The sequence below is a fragment of the Centroberyx affinis genome, unplaced genomic scaffold (assembly GCF_046629955.1).
Source record: "Centroberyx affinis isolate AG114_WGS23_722 - 3 ecotype Tasmania unplaced genomic scaffold, CSIRO-AGI_Caff_v1 ptg002185l_1, whole genome shotgun sequence".
In the NCBI taxonomy this organism is placed as follows: Eukaryota; Metazoa; Chordata; class Actinopteri; order Beryciformes; family Berycidae; genus Centroberyx; species Centroberyx affinis.
In genome coordinates this window covers 289,236-308,863 of record NW_027280493.1, presented here as the reverse complement: position 1 = coordinate 308,863, position 19,628 = coordinate 289,236, and the positions used below count along the sequence as shown (strand labels likewise).

The following is a 19,628-nucleotide window of genomic DNA, read 5'->3' as shown; positions in this document are numbered from 1 at the left end:
TTAAAACTGCCATAATAATAATTAATTTCTATTTCATATTATCACTCCTTTTGTAAGACTAGATGTCACTTTTTTCAAAAATCTGCATAACCTATTTTGGGATGAAGCTCTTCTTATGTCCATAGATATCTAGGATGAACCTCAGTTTCATTTATAATATTGTAAAGTAACTTTTTATCCAAATCATGAATTGTTTCCACTCTGATTTGTTCAATCCAGAAAGCACTTTGAAAGTACTTTCCAGTGACTGAATGAATTATTCATTTTAAACCAGCAGAATCAAAGAAGCAGCTGATTACATCTTACTTTTCATGCCAACAACCATTTAGGAAGTGTTTTTCAAATGGTGATTATCTTATTTTGACATGAAACTCTTTCATTTATCTGTGACTCCTAACTGACTCACACAAGTACTACCTAATACAACAATTGTGAAACTGGGTGTGTGTTCTTTTGAAGCTATTTTGGATGTCTGAACGCTTGCATCACAGAATGGGATGGATGTTAGTCACAGATGATTTAAGAGCGAGCACGCCAACTCCGTTACGCCGCTCACAGGGTCCGATAACAACAGAGCGGGCTGTGGAAGAAGTGAGTTTGCTATTGTGTAACTTTATGGTTAGCTTACTGTACCACCCACTGCCATCATATATCTTCAGCATCTAACTCAAGAATGCCATTGTCTATCTATTTTTGGAAAACAACAACAAAGAAACCCCATCTGATATTCATTACTCAATATCTCCAAAATATAGATGATCCTGTCTCTAAATGTGTTATCAATTTGTCAACCAAAGACTTATGCTTCATTCTAGCCTTAAAACAGTATAACATAATTAAGTTTTATTTTGTGCCATCAATCATTTTGTAAGAGTAGGTGTGGATGGTGAATATATATGTAGGCCTGTAAATACTGTATATCTTACACATTCAACCCCAGGGAGGAATGCAAGTTGGTATAATTTGCAGATTTTTTATAGCCATGATCTATCTATCTATCTATCTCTATCTATCCAAGCAATAAATAAACACTGAAACAGCTGCAGGTAAAGTCCCAGGTTTTATTTGTTCCAGCTTGTGCAACAGCCCAGTAAATCCACATTGATCTCTTCACCGTTAACTCATGTCAGATCCCTTCATCTCCTCAGCACTAGTAGCCTACACTAGAAACTCTTCATCAACTCCTCTAGATACCACAAAACACGATAACTGCTGTAACACTGTTGATATTGGAGATGAGATTATTAAACTGAAAAGAAAAAACTGTCAGAAGGTTACACAGTATGACATTTGATAGTGTACATCATAAAGGAACACAGAGTAACTTTCCGTTCTTGTTTTGAAGTTGCTTTAGTATCTAGGCTGTGAACACTGAGTTTACATTAAAATTTTAGGCATTTATCAAGACTTATAACTTGATATGGATAACTGACTTGACTGGAACATCGTCTCTGAATGATCGTCTCTTCACTCAGAGAACTACTGTAGTGTTGTAACCATCCACTACTACCGACGGCTATGTTTTATTATTATTAAAATAACACAATATTTGTTCTTATAAATGAGCTATACAGAAGGAGCTATACTGTACATGGTACATAACATGATATTAATATTTTCCCAAGTCTGCAAAAAGAAAGTTAAACTTTAACACTGGTGCTCCCTACAGTTCAGTGCTGTCAGTCAGAATGAAATACTTTACATCGTAGCAAGCAAACACACACACACACACACAATATGCACATACACATCTTTCTCTCTAACATATACATGAACAAACACACACACACACACACACAATATGCACATACACATCTTTCTCTCTAACATATACATGAACAAACACACACACACACACACAATATGCACATACATATCTTTCTCTCTAACATATACATGAACAAACACACACACACAGACACATCCACAAACTGTGATTCACAAGGCAGGGTTTATCCACAAAGGAGTCATCTGGGCAGGTTTACCCACTGGGTATATGAAGGCTACTGGTGGACAGCACCAACACAGCAGCTTCAAATAAGCCTAAATCAGCCTCTCATCTCTCTTTGTTCGCTGCTCATGGTTAGCTGTCCTGTAACTTGTAATTGCGGTTCAAAATTGGCACAGTTATTCTTTTAATTATAATTCTCTATTTTACAGTTTACAAGAAGTTCTAAGGCTTGTCTCACTGGCAACGGTGAGGTTGACGTGACACACCCTCTGGCGGCCATATTGGAGGTCCTCTGCTCCTGGACTGAGAATCGATTGTGTTCCTAAACGTACAACTTGGCCCAGGCCATCTTAAAAGAATTAAATAGACATGGTTATTTTCTCTGCTGTTTTTGACAAGGAACTGATTATTTCCCCACTGATTCATCTCAATTTTGTATTTAGATAATTGTTAGGTAGCAGCTATAACCAACACTGTTGTGTTGTAAACGTCTGATTTGAGGACTAGCTAACATATCTAGAAGCTAGTGTTATTGGTGGCTAGTACATGCATGTTACATTGGTTGCTTTGCTAAACTGGCCTGCTGACTTAGCTAGCTAGTCAGTATTTTTGAGTAGAGACTAGAGCTAAAGACAAGACAGTGTCGCAGTAACCTAATTTCATTCACTTTTGCTTAGCCTATAACATGACTGAATTGACCTACACCTCAATCTTTTTCGAGTGTTTCTCCTTTTCTAGCCCGTCTAGACCTCCATGATGTCACCAGACATGGTTGCTAGGAGACTTGTAACGCAACTGCAAAGCCTCTATTCCTCACACACTGACTTCATTAATCTTCAAAGCAACTTCTACTGTAAGTGCCGTATCTAGCGTGAATAAAAAACTTGTTTCTAGTTCTGTTTACATGGTAATAAATGGTGGAGAGATTTGTGTCCACAGTAGCATGTCTTCCCAGCTCTGGGAAGCAGAACCACCAGCGTTTGATCAACTCTGTAATCGCTCTGTTCCCGTCCTTTGTGCCTGTCTACAGTGAGCCAGAGGGAATGGTGGTGAGCAGCTAGGTCAGGCTGAGAGCTCGGCTGGACTCTCATCAAAGCAGGCATGGCCGCCGGGCTGGATCAGCTAGTCTGGAGCGAGGGAGGGGGAGAGAAACAGAGAGAGAGAGAGAGAGAGTGACAGTCAATCAGTTAGTTGCTCAATAACACCCCAGCTTTGTTCCAAGACCACCACTTACGACTAGAAAGTTTCCACAGCGTTTTATGTCCCATTTTGTGCCAATCACATGCATCCAGCCCTTCCTTGCCAGTCTGCATGTCCTGCCAGGCAGTGACGCCCTTTTCCTGACAGGCGTCCTTGAGATTTCATCAGTGCAAGCAGGCAAACACTTTGTGTGTTAAGGGAATACACCAAGGTTTTGGGAGATTGGTCCACTGGTCAACATACCAGTTATAAGTGACGAGAACGAAGACATCAAAATCATCCTTGTGTTCCCGGTAGATTGATCACTCCGGTGCTCCATGCTAACACTTGAGCATACACTGTGTGGCATGATCCAAAGTAAGAAGAAGGATCTTTTAGTAATAAAAAGATGTTTGAGGTTTTTAGTATGGCCTGTAAATTCATATGTTTCAAAAATGAAATATAATTAATTCAATAAAGCTGAGGTAGCCAGGTTTATTTTTCAGGTTATTTCTATATCTTAGAAACAAAAAAGGAAATCTGACATTAAAAATCAATAGAGAAATCTCTATTATTATTTATGTTCCCAACCTTAATTATAATTATTCATAAATCTTAGGAATGTTAGCTTGCTGCTCCCTTGCTTGTTGGTGTATTGATTTGTCTCAATAATTGAAATTAGTTTGTTTTTATAACCCACTCTTGATGGAGCATACGGTTTGAAAAAAAACTTCATCATCAAGGCAAAATACAAAAACTGTTTGTCTCTACAGGAACGCCCAGTCAAGACTGAGGGTTACTCTCGGCAACACCATGGCAATGGGTCGTGTTTACTTGATATACTGTATATTACACACTGGATTGTATAGTCACACAGAATGACATGCACATACACGTCTGTGCGCACGCAGATGCAAACACACACACACACACACACACACACTCTCCAAACACCCACTCAGAGCCAAAAGACCACATGCACAAAATAATTAAACATTGCAGGAATTCCACAGCCATAATTAAGAGCCTGCCGCACCTCAGTGTACATGTGGCAGCAATGTGAGTGATTTAGTGGTGGTTCCCTCGAAAAACCAGTACCATGCCTGTACCAGTAAAGGGGAATCGACGTGCGTAGCCTGAGCCAATGAGAGACAAGTTGACTTACGGTAGATTGTGACACAGCACCTGAAAATCAATCAACACTGCTGTCTCCAAAGATGTTTTTGAAAAGTGGAGATATCACTAGCTGTTGACAGTTAACCCCAAGAACTATTTGTGTCACAGCTCCAGTGGGACATTGCCTGTAAATTAATCTTACCCCACTGGCAGATATTGTTTTCACTTGTTTTAAGGATTTTAATACTTAAAACAAGTAAAATACTAGACTAAATGACTTTTTAAGATGGATATTTTTGCAGTGTAGCAACCAGCAGGTGTCTCCTAACAGCACAGACGTAGGACCTTTCATCATGTTGCCAAGTTGGTGTGTTGGCTGGTCAACTTTTAAGATATCATCATGGCAAGTCTGTAATGTTCTCTTTCTTTCGCAAACCCTTTTTTCTTCTATCAAATCAAGGTCGCTCTCCGTACTGCCGTCACGATGAGGTTAGGGCCGAGCGTGTTTGTGTGCCGGACCGGATGTGGTCACTCCCCCTCGCTTCCTGTGGTGTTACAGATTGAAAGGTGCCCCAGAAAACATTCTCTGTCATAAAAAAAGAAAGAGTACTTATCTGTGGTCAGCTTCCTGCCTCTACGCCTTGTAGCTGCAACCGCACCTTATAGCCTGTACATCTCCACCCCACCACGCCACAGATTATACAAATACACAGCGGAGACACAAATAGACCAGCAGCATTTTACTGGAATAACCTCAGACCTCGGCCCTGTTTCCCAGCTGTGTTTGAAGCGAGGAGAGGCCAAGTCCACCCACTGATTCAGGAGGAACCACAAAAGCCTACTTGCGGCCTGCTTGCGGTCCCACGCTGGCCGCAGACATCACAACTCTTCAGCCCGACCACGCTGGGTGTCTGTATTTCAACATCTCAGACAGACGAACATCGAAATTAAATTCAAGCATTTGTTGTGATAGAGTTTTGCCTTCCAACTGCTGCTACACACTAGAGGATTTTCAGGCAGATTTACACCAGATTTACCCATCCTCACAATCGGAGGGGAGATCCTGATCGGCTTACTTGGAACCGATGGTGGGACCTAAACATTATCTGGTAGTGTGAGATAGATCCAGTCCTAACCACCGGAAACAACTTGCAGTCTGATCTGAGCCGCCCTGATAATGTCAAAAATGTTTGATATCTACAACCAAACATCTGCAGGATTTTGAACAAGTCTTGTGCTTCGAAGGGATCAGTGCCCAGTAAAACTGAATTTACAGTGAGGTGGAAGTGTTATATTAAAAAGCTAAATGAACGATCATAATGTGTAGCTATTTAAGGCCCTTGAAATTAAAAACTGTGTGAAACTCTGTCCTACAGCGAATGTAAATTACTAGCCTAGCTAACTGATAAAGCCTACGCACTTCCAGTTCTCGCCGCAGTACAGCCCACACTGACTGCGTCTTTCCAGCCACGGCTTACCGAAAAATTATCTTTGTGTTTTCTTTGATTTTTTTTTTACTGCGCGTTGCATTGATGTCTACATTAATGCAGTGTGAGTTCCTGTGAGATTAGAGGTCCTGACATGCCAGCAGGATAATATCAATTTTATCGCTAAGTATGTGATGCCCCGTCTTTGCCTGATCATCTAATGTGACCATATTTACAACTAAGAGACAAAGAAATCTGTGAAATCTGTCCTCTAGTGTGTTTCCAGCATTAACAACCTTTGCACCAACTACACATATAGACTAGGTGTACAAAATGAAATACAGAAATCAATGTCAGGACATGTAAGGACAGAGGACCCGAGACACATTGCATCACAGCTAGAGGTGCCTCTCTCCCCAAACCACAATCTGAATCCCATCACAGTCAAAGCCTGTCTTCCTCCTCTGACCCCTTGATGAGTTCGGTAATGACACATCTCAGCCAAGGCTAGGAAATGTGTGTGTGTGTGTGTGTTAGTGTGTGTGTGTACAGTACAGTGTGAGAGGGGCGTTGTTATCTACTGGGCAGGCTTTCAGCTTCGGGCTCTGTTCCCCCTCGTCCCCCCACAGTCCGCAGGATTAGACAGGGAGACAGGGCCTTTTCTTCTGGGTGCTAACTCCAGACAATCAGCAAAACCACTTGTTATTCTGCTCAGGATCCACAGGAGTCGAGAAATGAGGAGACTCAGGAGGTGAGAGGAGATAGTGAGACTCAAGAGAGGAGAGGGAAGGCAGATGTATCACGAAGAATGACAAAAATGTTAAATTCTAGCATTGTTTGACTCAAGAATACTAGTGGTCTCGAGCCCACAGTAGCTCCGAATCTATTTCTGATTCAGACTATCTGTCACAGTAATTTGCCGTGACACAGCTGCAAAGTATTCAAGTTATCCCACGCTGACATTTGGCAGACACTTATGCAAGTATCGGTCCAACACAATGCTATAATTCAGACATGCAAACATTGTACTTGAGCTGTCAAGTGTGTCCCTGACTGTCCCATGAGATAAGTTTGTCTTTAAGGGGATGTGAGAAAGACAAACTCTTAAATCAACGGCATGATTAAGACTTTCTTTGTGTGTGTGTGTGACTGATGTGGGCGAATGTTGCTTTTGGAACTTGTGATAGAGTGACGAGGAAAATAGGAATTAAGGAGAAGTTTGCGTTGTGAAGTGAAGCGCCAGTGGATCTCTATTTTTACCGACATCAGGAAGATGGGTGTATCTGCCCTCGACTTTCTTATCGCCTAAGAAAACACAGACAAGGAGGAACAAGAGTAAAAAGGAAACTGTGATTAATTTGTGGGTTTGAGCTTCTGATTGAGGTCCACTGCTTTCACCAACTCAAAAAAAGCAATGTATAACCAGAGCATGCCGATTTTTTAGTAAGACACTTTCAAAAACCTTGCAGAAGTGCCACAAGTGCACCAATGAGTGTTTGAAACTGTATGCAAAAGCCTTAGAAGCTTTATTAAAGGTATGACAAATCAATTCAAGCCCTTATCATTACAATTAGTCCCTTCTCTTTTGACTTTTGTCAGTGCATGTGACACTAGGAGACAAGAAACCTGTGTTAAACCTACATGATACCTTAATACTTGTGAACATGCAGTGAGGCCGGGACGCCACCCTTGCCAAAAAGCCAGCACCCGTGGGACCGTGCTGACCTTGACTCATAAGCTACAACCTTTGTTTTTCTTCCTTTACTGACTGGCACAACTCTCCTTTGGCCAACAGAAATACCGGCGTTGGCCAAATCCGCTGTCATCGGCGCGACAGGTTTGTTTTCCCTGCGTCTCCTTGGTGGGCGAAATGGATGGAGAACATTTATTTTAAAGGGGAAGTGGGCAGTTATCCACATGCCAGACTGTTTCCATGGCGCTTCCAGCAAATCAGAGAGGGATTGTGGGAAAGGTGTTAACGGGAGTCAAGGGAGTGATGTTGACGCACCTTCCTGTGGACCGTCAGTCCCACCTCTGTGTGGAAAGATGCTGTGTTGCCCTTTTCGAGTTTCCCAGACAAATGTGAGATTTTTCACGATTTGATGTGACTCTCACCAACACCGCTCATTTGGCACCGACACACAAATCTACTTCTACTCACTTCCTCTGAGATTTTCCCTGAACAGTTTGTCTGTATTTCCCAAAACCATTTCCCCTAAACAAATTCTTAAAAGCACTGTGGGATGTTCTCTGAAAACCAGATCCTAAAAGATCATATTATGTACTAAAGGAAACGGTTTCCATAGAGACTGTGCGAAGCAGCAACAGTTGGTCACAATCACAGCAATGACAAGAGGCCCTCAAAACTTGGCCAACGCAATAGGTCACAACATAGCTGCTGCATTATCAGCTGAGGAGTGTTTTTCCTGTAACACAGATCACATAACGCCCAGAGAAGTACTATATAATCTGTTTTTTCAGATGTGGTTGCTCATTATTAGAGTGAAATCAACCTTTATTTATCCAGGGAACTGATAAATGAGCTTCTTCAGCAACGCTCTGCTTCACATTCATACAGTTTCACACACATTCAGTCCACGGTCTTCTGCTTCAGCTTCACTGGAGCAGTTAGGGGCTTCCTCAAACCATGACAGGGGTTGTAGAGGCATGAGAGAGTGTTTCCCATTCACTTTCCCCACCCACGTTTTCCCAGCCGGCTGGGGGCTTCGAAACAGCGACCTCAAAGGAAAATCCCCCCCCCAACCCCCCCCCCCCCCCAGATCCTCTTACACTGTTAGATATCATCAATCTGTGATATTCAGTGTATTCCAGGAGTTATTATTAGAAGTGTTATAATTTATTCCTTTTGGTGAACCCACTTTCCCTCAACCTGCCTCGTCTACTCCTACTTCATTTAGTGATTTCCTACGTTTCCCAGAATGCCTTTCAACAACCCCCAGAGAACAGATGTTGTATTCAGCTGTGGGTTTTTACGTGTAGGTGGAGAGAGTCATAGCGATAGCGATAGCAACAAGAGAGTGAGAGTTTTTCCGATCAAATCGAGAAGAAGCGAGAGTAACGCCTCCTACTCAAAACGCAACCTGGCGTGTGGCTGCAAGAAATGTATTGGAAATGTACTGACATGACATCACATCATTTACATTTGGCCAGGTATTTGCGGGAATAAAAAAAATACACCACCAAACAACAAAATGGGCCCAGAAATGCAAAGTACTTCACTAATAGCTGTTTTATGACTGTTGAAGTGAAGTTTTAGGGTGGATTTTTTCTTTTAGTATACCGAAACACCTTAAATCCTTACCTGTAGTGAAATAACAACTTAACCAGTGGGAACAGGGACATTAGTGAGGATTTTTAAATTAATAAGACATTTGAGGGAAGTGAAGCTGAAGAGTTTGGTACTCACCGCTGGTACAGATGAAGCACTTGCAGAGACACACACACAGGCACAGCAGGAGGATTGCTGCCACACCGCACACGGAGATGAGGACAACCATGGCTGGACCCACTGCAGCACACACACACACACACACATACACACACTTTCAGTCCACAGTACTGTATCTGGTCTAGAACTATGTTGTGAAATGTGTGGCATCTGGACAAAACATGTGAGGCGATGTGGTTTGAGAATAAGGCTTTTCTCATGAGGTAAGTAACTGTACTCTTTTCCCGTATACTGTAACATGACATGGATTTAGCACTCCTTCAAAGCAGCCATAATTACCCCGGACTAGAATAGCCGAGAATACACATGTGTGGAAACAAAACCCTTCATTTCACTGCACCTCAGCACTAAATGGAAAAAGGACGAGAATGGGCGTTGCTGTGGAACTGTAACACTGATTAAATTTTGGCTACATTTTGAGGCAATGCAGGTGGGTAGTTTTGCCAAAAATGAAGACCTATCATATATTACTTCCATTCCTGACAGGCACATGATGTTACCCATGCATCATCAGATTGACAGAGGTAATTTTGGGAAGAAGAGGCTTGGCCCGAGACAGGACAGGCCCCGATATCACCAGCAGATCACTATCACTTCTTCTTGGCTTATTGCCGTTTCTTTTTTTAATTAAATGTTTTATTTCTCCAGGGAAGGCAATACAAATTCATACAGATAAACACACTGAGATCTGCTGAGTGAATCTTCTCCTTTTGGCCACTGAGCAGCTTCACTGGAGCAACTGGGGGTCGGGTATTTTAGTCAAGGGGCATCTCGCCGGTCGTGGGAGAACGTTATTTGAACCGACAACTTTCTGGGTCACAAGCCCACTTCTCTAACCTCTAGACACCCAGTGTTTTTAGTCTCATAGAGGACAAATGGCCTCAGATCATTCTGTTACACCAATACATACAATTTCATCCCATTGGCTCTGTAAAGGTTTTGACATATGCAAGGTTTAATCTACACCGAGCCGGACCTTACTGCAAAATAATCCCTGACACGCTGATTGAAGACCACAACTGGAAGGGGATCAGGGTCTTGATCGCCATGAAGCGGCTAATTTCCATATTCATATTATTCCCATGGTGTCACATGCATTTTCTACCAATCTGGTGCTTTACCATACACACAACTCAATGCCTGTGGCTGTCATTTGATTATAATCACCTGTTAATTCATTACAATCACCTGTTATTTTCCTACCAAGATGGCCATGTGGTGATGTAACAGAATACTATGAATAATGACCGGCTCCCTGGATATTATCCTGCTTATTACACGGCTCCTTACCAAAGATATTAATCATTTGATACAAAATATTGATTCAAGATCATTTTATTTCAAGCTAATTTACAACCTTCTGCAAAACAACGAAGGAGTAATATCTTTTGGCACAAAGTGTCGCGAGCTAATTTGATTAGAAATCAACAAAATAGACTTCTTGACCGTAGAGTGTTGTGATTAGATGTCTGTTATTTAGAAAAGCCAGAATGCATTCATTGGCCAATCAGAACTGAGAATTCAACAAAGCCGTGTAATAAACACACATAATATACATCAGAGCCCAACACCATTATTGCTGAGAGACACACAGTTGGACATTTCTCCCATTAGAACAACACACATCTGAGCTCCTCACCACTCGTGTTGAGGGACACAGTGACGGGTTTCTCCAGGCCCTGGTGATGCACGATGCACTTGACGGACAGCTCACTGAGCAGCCCTGATTGGAGGAGCAGCGTGCTCGTCACCAGCGTGGTGCCGTCCCCCTGCTCGTAGGCGGAGGTGACGGGCGGGCCCAGCGTCCGGTTGTCCCCCCCCACGTTCCACATGATCTCTGCCGCCGGACGGGACTGGGCGCTGCAGTTGGCCTCGATGACGCCCGAGGGCAAGGTCACATAGGTCACCTCTGGTTTGGGCAAAACTGTAGGAGGGGAAACAAATGTTACGGAAAGACTTTGGTGTTTACATTTGATGACTGCTTTTATGTAATGCAATTCCAGGAGTGCATTCATTTTTAGTACAGGTGCTGTGAAGTATACTGGATAACAATACGACTTAGCTAGCCTGTGTCATTTCACTCTTAAAACATACTTTTAGCAAAAAGCTTACCTTGAATCCTGCTTTAAGCCAAGATGCCTCATTCATTATTGAATTTAAAATGTTTTATGTATTTTTGTTTATTTATTGTCATTTGTTTGTGTATGTGTTTTTACAGTGCATTATGTATTTATTTGCACTACATGTTTTATTCCTTGCACTTGTAGTTTGTTGTGAAGCACTTTGTAACTTTGGTTAAAGTGCTCTCTAAATAAAGTTTATTAAGTTTATTATCATTATTACAATAACAATACGATAGGTGATATACCAAGTGGCATCCAACATATTTATGCATAAAAGCAATACAGTAAAAAACTAATATTTCTTGAATTACAGCATCAAATCTGGTCTAGAATTTGGCGGAACTGTAAAATAAATTCAACTTTTCAATCCAATTGCAATGAGTTACGAATTTTGGGCACCGCACGTGTCTAATGAGTATTGTTATTCTCTCAATTGTCATTTTTAATATTGATCTTTTGTTGCATTTCCTTTCTGATATTGTCGTCCATTTTGTCTGTCCGAGCGCGCGGCCTGCAGACAACAGACGTGACGACATGACAGAGACGGAGAGAGAGAGCGCACCGCCGGTCAATCTCTCCGTCCCCCGGACACAAAGACACATGTCCTTCCCTGACTGGCTGGCCTGGAAACAAAACTCTGCTACAGACAGAGAACAGAGGAAGAGCAGCTTTTACTTTCTGTGTGTGTGTGTGTGTGTGTGTGTGAGAGAGAGAGGGAGAGAGAGTGTGTGTGTGTGTGTGTGGATCTTTGGTTCTGTCAGGGTAGACAAAAGCAAAGCTTGTTTGCAGGGCAAGGAGAAGTATGCATAAACATGTGCACACGCACGCACGCACACACACACACACACACACACACACAGAAGCTTTGTGTCTAGGGAAACAGTGAGCCACTCATCAGCCGGGCTTTCACCCAAATTAATCACCCCTTTCCCCTCAATGACACCCCTCCCTCTGCCAACATTATCACTCCCAACACACACACACACACACACACACTCAGAGGAAGATCAACAGCTGCTCACACTTTTGGGACGTTTTTCACACACTTAGGACTTGTAAGACTGAGTAAAAATCACTTGGAGGTGAAGCTTTTGTCGGACCGGCATGAACGTCATTGAGCAAACACTGTGGTTTGACGCTCCGCAGCACAGTAGCGGCACTGAGAGGGAAAAAGGGGAACGGGGTTAAGTAGTGGGAAGGGATGTAAAGCTGGAAAGTAAGTCTCCAGAGCGGGTCAGGACGGTCGTTTAATGACCCACTCCAGTAACTCTCACCGCGGGGCCGCCTGTGCTTTGTTTACACACGGTGCTTCCTTTTCCTGTGCTAAATGTAGGTCGAGTGCACACACACACTCACAGGCAGGAACACACACACCTCATTGAATCAGAACATTTCCTCTCAGCCTCTCAGTATATCACCAGTTTGTGTCAAGACCATCCGGAATATAATCAGAAAAGATCCACAGTTTCAAAGCGCGTGGCCCTTACATGACCCAGGGAGGAGAAAATATAGATACACACCCAGAAAGCATGTAGTCTGGTAATAGAAAGATCTCTATGTTCACCTTTTGTAAGTTCATAAGACAGATTTTCCTCTTTACAGACTTATTTTTGTTCTTAGGTGTTTAAATTGTCTCACCATGATGCAAATTACAAATAAAAATGGAGCCAAATCTATCTCATCACCCACAAATTCTTGATCCAAAACAACAACAGGATCCTGATTTACTGTAAGCGCCACTCCAAAGACCCATCAATCTCCATACACTCTCCATTACATTTAGTTTGCATTTAAGGCATTTAGCTTCGGCTCATATCCAGAGTGGCTTACGATGAGTGAGCAGGTCGGATGTTCAACATCCTGTTCAAGGATACACGCAGTTCAAAGAATGTTTTCCTAAGATTCACACATGTATGTGGCAAGCAAACCTCTTATCGAGAGGCATCTTGATGGAGTAAGCTTCCTAAAGTTACTTGGTGCTTAAAAAGAACTTATGGTCAGTGATCACTGGGTTTAAATTTAGTATTACAAAGTTTTTGTAGAATGATGATTTTGTCCATGGAGTATCTATTTGTACTTTTTTATTAGTGTGTTCTCTCGAAAGATTAGCCTACCTGGGCATAAAGAGATCCTAGGAGGGAAGGGAGGGAGGAAGAAAGAAAGAAAGAAAGAAAGAAAGAAAGAAAGAAAGAAAGTAAGTAAGTAAGTAAGTAAGTAAGTAAGAAAGAAAGTATGTAAGTAATTAAGTAAGTAAGTAAGTAAGTAAGTAAGAAAGAAAGAAAGAAAGAAAGAAAGAAAGAAAGAAAGAAAGAAAGAAAGAAAGAAAGAAAGAAAGAAAGAAAGAAAGAAAGAAAGAAAGTGCAACTGCTCCTATATTGTTGTTGACTCATGTGTGGAAAACTCAAAATAAGCAAAGTCTGGAAAAGAAAGAAAGACGGAAAGAAGACCAGACTCACCATACACAGAGAGGCATGCGGTGGCGCTCCTGGTGCCTTCTGGGAATGTGTGGAACTCGCAGGTGTAGCAGGCCTCGTCCTCGGTGCTGACCCGCTGGACGCTCAGCTGGGTGTCGCCCAGGGAGCGGCTCAGGCTCACCCGGCCGCGGAAGGCCTCCTCCACGGCGGGCTGGCCCCGCGCGGCGTAGGACGCCACGCTGGCCGTGTCGCCCTGCTCGGCCGTCTTCCTCCACAGCACCTGTCGCACCTTCTCCGGCAGGCTGTACCAGCAGGACAGGACGGCCCGCTTCCCGCTCACCGCCGTCTTGTTGCCGTCCGTGCCCACTTTCCCTGGGACAGAGGCAGAAAAACCAGATAAGAGGAACCGTCGGCGCTCACAGCTAATCCTAATTATACCACCACTATTTTTCTTTGTTTTTCTGCTGCTGGATGTGCTGCCCATATCAACAGAAATGTATGTGAAATATGTGAAATTGTGGTTGGATGTTACATGTATGTGAGCAGCAGGTACAGATACTGGATTCATTTGTGCTGGCGTCAGACAAGAATTTGGAATGTACAAACGCATCAAAATGTATACAATTAAAAACTTTACAGGACTATTCATTGTGTGTTGGAGCACAGGTAACAAGGAGGGGTCTGGTAGTAATCAAAGGGGAGTGTGTGTGTGTGTGTGTGTGCAAATGTGTGTGCAAATGTGTGTGCACGTGTGCATGTTCAGTGGTAACAACAGGATGCACCGTGGCTGGCTGGGTGGGCGAGCTTTGACTTTGCCTACTTCCTGTTTCACAAGGCATTCTGGGGACTGGTGAGCCACACAAACACTCTCTGTGACCCTGCTCATGACAAGTTGCCAGGTCAGAGATGGAGAAACAGCTGAGCTGCTTAGAAACTACACGGCTTCCAAAAGTAAACACACTTGCAGGAGTCTTTGTCTTCAAAGAATAAAGAACAAAAGTTCAAATGTCATGTGAGCTGCAGCACTCAAACAGCTTACTGAAGACAAGCTGGGGTTTGGAAGAGCCTGGATTAAAGCATCTGGACTAACAACAGACATAAAACTGTTCTATTGTTAAGGGTTCTCTAATTCATAATAAGAATAAGTAAATAATAATATGAACAGTACTCCTGGAGTGGAAGCGTCTTGCTCAAAGACACTTCAGCAGCTGCTAGATTCAGAAAAGCCGAGCTCACCTGTGATGCTCAGACAGGTCCGTCCTTCTTGCGTCCCGCTGGGGTAAACATCGAAGACGCAGCGGTAGCAGCCCTCGTCGTCCGGCCGCACCCTCTTGATGGTGATGGAGCTGGAGTCGTCGTGGGACGGGGTGAGCTCCACGTCGGGCTGCCGCTCGGTGATGCGGTCCGGCGCGCCCGGCTGATACGCCAGCAGCACCTGGTCGCGCGTGTTGAGCCAGCGCACCTGCCGGACGGTGTCGTGCGTTCCCATGGTGATGTTACAGCCGAGCGTGAAGGGATGACCCGCCGTGGCACGCAGATTGGCAGGAGCTATGACCTCACCTGACACACACATGCGGCAGGCAGCAGAGTCGGTCATTGGTATCCGTCATGTCATGTGGTTACGTGACTGCATATCAATTTTTAAGAAGTGAGGAGAGTTTGATATTTTAAAGCTGCACTGGGCAAGATGTTTTATGTGAAAACACACCCATGGGGCTGAAATAGAGAAGAGCATCCCATCTACACTAATTGAGACCCTGTCGATTTGCCCAAATAAAACTCCGGTGTTGGTATGGTCACTTCTCCACCCACAGGGTGACCATTTTAAAGCAAAATCCAAACTGTCTTCTAAACAGCAGTGAGCAGCGCTCTGTCCAGAGAAAGCTGGACTCACCAACATTACATTGCGGTATAAAGCATCACAGACTAGCTTGGTAAACATGATGTCAAGATGATGTCATGTTACTTGACTTTTGTTGAAGTCCTTGAATTCCTCTCGCTGCCATTTGGGGCCGCCACCGTGCAAAATGACCTAGTGCAGCTTTAAATTCAACTAAGAACACCTGAAATGGAGCTACAGTCTATTTAATAAAGAAAAAAATACACCAATCAAATAATCAGTGAGCCAATGAATCATTTATGTAATGAAGTAAGATAAGGATGCTAAGCATAATAAAGGCACCTTGCGTTCTGGAGACAGTCAGTCCCACTATCCAGAGCAGCAGACACAGGGGCAGGGCGGATCCACACATCGCAGACCGACTCTCTCCCTCACCCAGTATCACATCCAGGCTGCAGCTGCAAAGACCAATACTGTCAGAAACACAAGCCCTAAAAAAAACAAAAGGCTTAAATCTGACAGGGAAATCTCACACCAAGCACTGGTGCACTGTAACTCACTGTAAATACTTGGAATAAGATGTTGAATTGACAAAGAATTAAGTGTGATCACAAAGCCGTAACACAGACATACCCCCTGTCAGTTGTCCAGTGTTGTGACTTGTTGAATTGCTGTTGGTCAGTACAGTGGCAGCCTCATCTTACTGGCACACTGGCTGCTGCTGTAATGGGAAACACAGAGCCAGAGGATGACATGAGCAGTGACAGCATCATCTCAGCATTATAGTCCAGAGTAGGGCTGGGCGATAATTCAATATTATCGTTTATCGTCTTTCAGTGGAATCATACCGTGATGATATGAAGATATTTTGATATCGTGACACACATTTCTGCTGTCTAAATTGATGATGACAAGCAAATTTTACTTAAAAACTCTGATAAAATGAGGTATGGTAGGAATATTATTTGAAAATTTCAGTTTTGTTTGACACCACACCTAACATCACCATTCGGTTCAATGATTTAACATGATTTTGCATACATGAACCATATCGTGACATATATATTGATATTGAGAAAAATCCTTATGATTATCATGATATTGATTTCAACCATATCTCCCAGCCCTAGTCCAGAGAATAGATTACACCCCTCTGCTTAGGGCTGGTTGAAAAAAAATTGTTTATGATGAATAACTGGCTAAATTTGCTTGTTTGCTCCCATTGCTCTATTGAGACCAGAGCTTGTTTGTTAAAAGCGATTGCCATGGTGATGTAATGAGTCAGCATCAACAACAATAGCTGCTGAATCAAGAGACCTCACCTGCATGGGGTCTAATGGTTTTCTTGTTAATCCACAGGATGCACCCGGTCCCGGTAAACCCATAATCATCTGGCAACGATACAAGCCACTTTCATGTCTAGACAGTGCCAGGCCCTGAGATTTCCAAATCAATACTTCTGAGATCCGACCGCAAAGAAATTACAGTGGCCAGATGCAAGATGTGATGAGAGGATATTAGTCATTAAAGTGATCACAACATGCAATCTGAAGATACTGGAAGGGTTTGACGGAGGCATGGTGTGTGTGTGTGTGTGTGTGTGCTGAGAGTGCAGACACCAGCCGAGCCCGGTGGTTGAGTGGCTATAAAAATCTCATTTGTGGCAAAGCTCCTGTGTCTGCCTTGCCAGGAAACACACTTGTTTAGGAGAGGCAGAGGAAGGAAATACTGTATAAGATGCCGGTAGGGTCAGATCACCAAATCACAGACAGGAGAGGTGTAAACAGCAAGAGGTCGGACATAAACTGGCTTTTGATCGGAAAGAGAAACCGGAATCAGCCGCAAGACAGACCGGGTCCAGACTTCAGAGCTTTACGGGAGTTTTATTTGCTGCTTTACAGCGCCAACCATCTGGTTTCCAACATGCCGCCTGCCTCTGTTGGGCAACGGTTAAACCACTTTTCCTCTTTTTCCCACTACAAAAAATGGCAGTGATCTCTGACAGCAGGTCATCATCATGGCTGTAGCAACACTATACACTTGAAGTGAAACTCCAGCAGGTTTAGCCAAACATCTGCCCTGCCTGTATGGTGTTAGCTGATGCTGACTCACTCTAAATCAGAGGCACACAGCCTTCACCAACTCAACAATGTGCTGGAATGATTAGTCGATCAATTACTCAATTAGTAATCACTTAGTTGATTGACAGAAAATGTACTATAATTTTGATAATTAATTAATCGTTTTAGTTGAGATTTGCTGCTTTTCTCTGTTTCATATCATTATAAAATTAATACTTTGTTTTTTTTGGCTGCTTGTCAGACTAAGTAAGGAAGTTTAAGACCAGAAAAAGATCAGTTTGGTCTCTGGTAACTTGTGATGGGTATTTGTTATTGTATTTGACAATTTATAGACGAAATGATTAATCAAAGAAATATTCAATAGATTCATCGATAATGCAAATAATCGTTAGCTGCAGCCTTATTCACAACCACAGTCTTCTGCTGTTGGCCAGAGTGGCTCCATTGAATATTTTGTAGGTAAAGCGTTTTGCTCAAGGGCAAATACACAGAAGTTGTCGGGAGAAGGGACAGTAAGTCTCAATCATCTTCCCTAAAGCTTTTCCCAGTTAGTCTGGGATTCAAACTGGTTTCCTTCCACTCACAAACCCACATCTCCAGCCTTGATGCTGTGGTAGCCTCAAGTTTATCTGTCAGACTGGACGGTAAATAAAATGTGAACTGAATGAGGAGATGCCTGCATTTCATGATCACAAGGAGAGGGGAAAGCAATCAAGTTGGCAAACTAAATCCTCAAAATCTACAGTAAATGCAGATGTGCACTGAAACCTTTTCATCACAGCTGGTTGATTCCCACAAGAAAGACATTACAGCATGGGTATAATGTAAAGAAAAGGCACAAAACTGATCTTTCACACATGTAAATAATTGAGAACAGAAAAGCTGTTGCAGATCATCAGTTCAATTTCTGTGGATGTAAATCTTTCTGTTGGCAGGCATACTACAGGAAAAATAATCATGACAATCAATAGATAAAATATTATACTGAAATGCTGATAAAATGTGACAAAAAGTGATACATAAGAGACACACTAACACCATTTTATGCATACATGGGGTATAAAAGCCAGTGATAAATCTAAAGACAGGTGTTGAAGAATAGTTTTTATATAGCCTGGAACACAGCATGCAAAAAAAGAAATAAAAATATCTGTCCAGTTTAGAAAGACGTGTATAACAGGTGCAACAAGGAAAGCATTTTGTGTCAAAGTCGTAGCCTTCAGTAACTAAGATATTGAAAAGAAAGGATGTAAAACAAAGAGCGGAAGAAGCTTCAACTTGTTTCTTCAAAGTTTCACTGTAAGATTATCGATTTATACAGTGGATCGAGCTTTAAAAAAAAAGATCGAAGAAGATAGATCAGTGATGCAGCGGTAGGCTATATAAAAGGTGAATAAACGATGACGCCGATAATCATGTGGCAAAAAACCACCGATATAAACAAAAATCAGCTATATTTAAGTATTGAGTTAAGTATTCATTCACAGGTTTTCCCCTAAAAGACCCAATCCTCATATAATTATACCAGTTTTTTTACATTCTCTGATGTATAGTATGAATTTACATCCTTAAGATTTATGTCACCCTAAAAAGGTTGGTACACTGATTTTAGGTGGGTTTACCCTCTACTACATCTCTGACTATGAAAATGGCATAAAGTAATTGAAAACTCCATTAAAACCATGCGGTAATCTCAAAAGCTGTTGCAAAGTACTTAGCAAGGAATTGAAAACTTCACCATCCAACTTACCCGTTGACAGATAGTAGTCCGCTGGTACAGATCAAAGCCGGCTCTCAGTATCTGTGGTGCAGCCTGTGTTACAGGTAATGTGAAACTGTAACAGAATAATCCATGGTTCATACAGGAGACTTCGAGAGACTGTGCTGAGCTCTGCCTTCCCTGATCTCCACTGAACTGCCTCTACTCTTCCTGAGTAAAACTGAAGACTGACCTCTACTGGCTGAGTGCTGTCATGACCTCGTCTGAGTCTGTGTTTTTGTCCGTCTGTTAGCAGGATATATCAAAAA

At 42.6% G+C, this 19,628-nt stretch overlaps 1 protein-coding gene across 2 annotated transcripts; it reads right to left on the bottom strand.

The window, feature by feature from the left end:
- Positions 1–1,047: 1,047 nt before the first annotated feature.
- On the bottom strand, positions 1,048–19,472 carry LOC139655033 (OX-2 membrane glycoprotein-like). 2 transcript variants are annotated; one of them, XM_071532336.1, is made up of 8 exons: positions 19,351–19,472; positions 16,153–16,237; positions 15,862–16,010; positions 14,916–15,239; positions 13,722–14,051; positions 10,782–11,066; positions 9,101–9,202; positions 1,048–3,078 (listed from the first exon to the last, which is right to left on the bottom strand). In XM_071532336.1, the coding sequence occupies exons 3-8, from the start codon at positions 15,929–15,931 to the stop codon at positions 3,074–3,076; spliced, it is 1,116 nt and encodes a 371-aa protein (XP_071388437.1). In that variant the 5' UTR covers positions 15,932–16,010; positions 16,153–16,237; positions 19,351–19,472; the 3' UTR covers positions 1,048–3,073. The 2 variants fall into 2 exon arrangements, with proteins under 2 accessions (XP_071388437.1, XP_071388436.1); XM_071532335.1 differs by having other exon boundaries at positions 15,862–15,977.
- Positions 19,473–19,628: the final 156 nt, after the last annotated feature.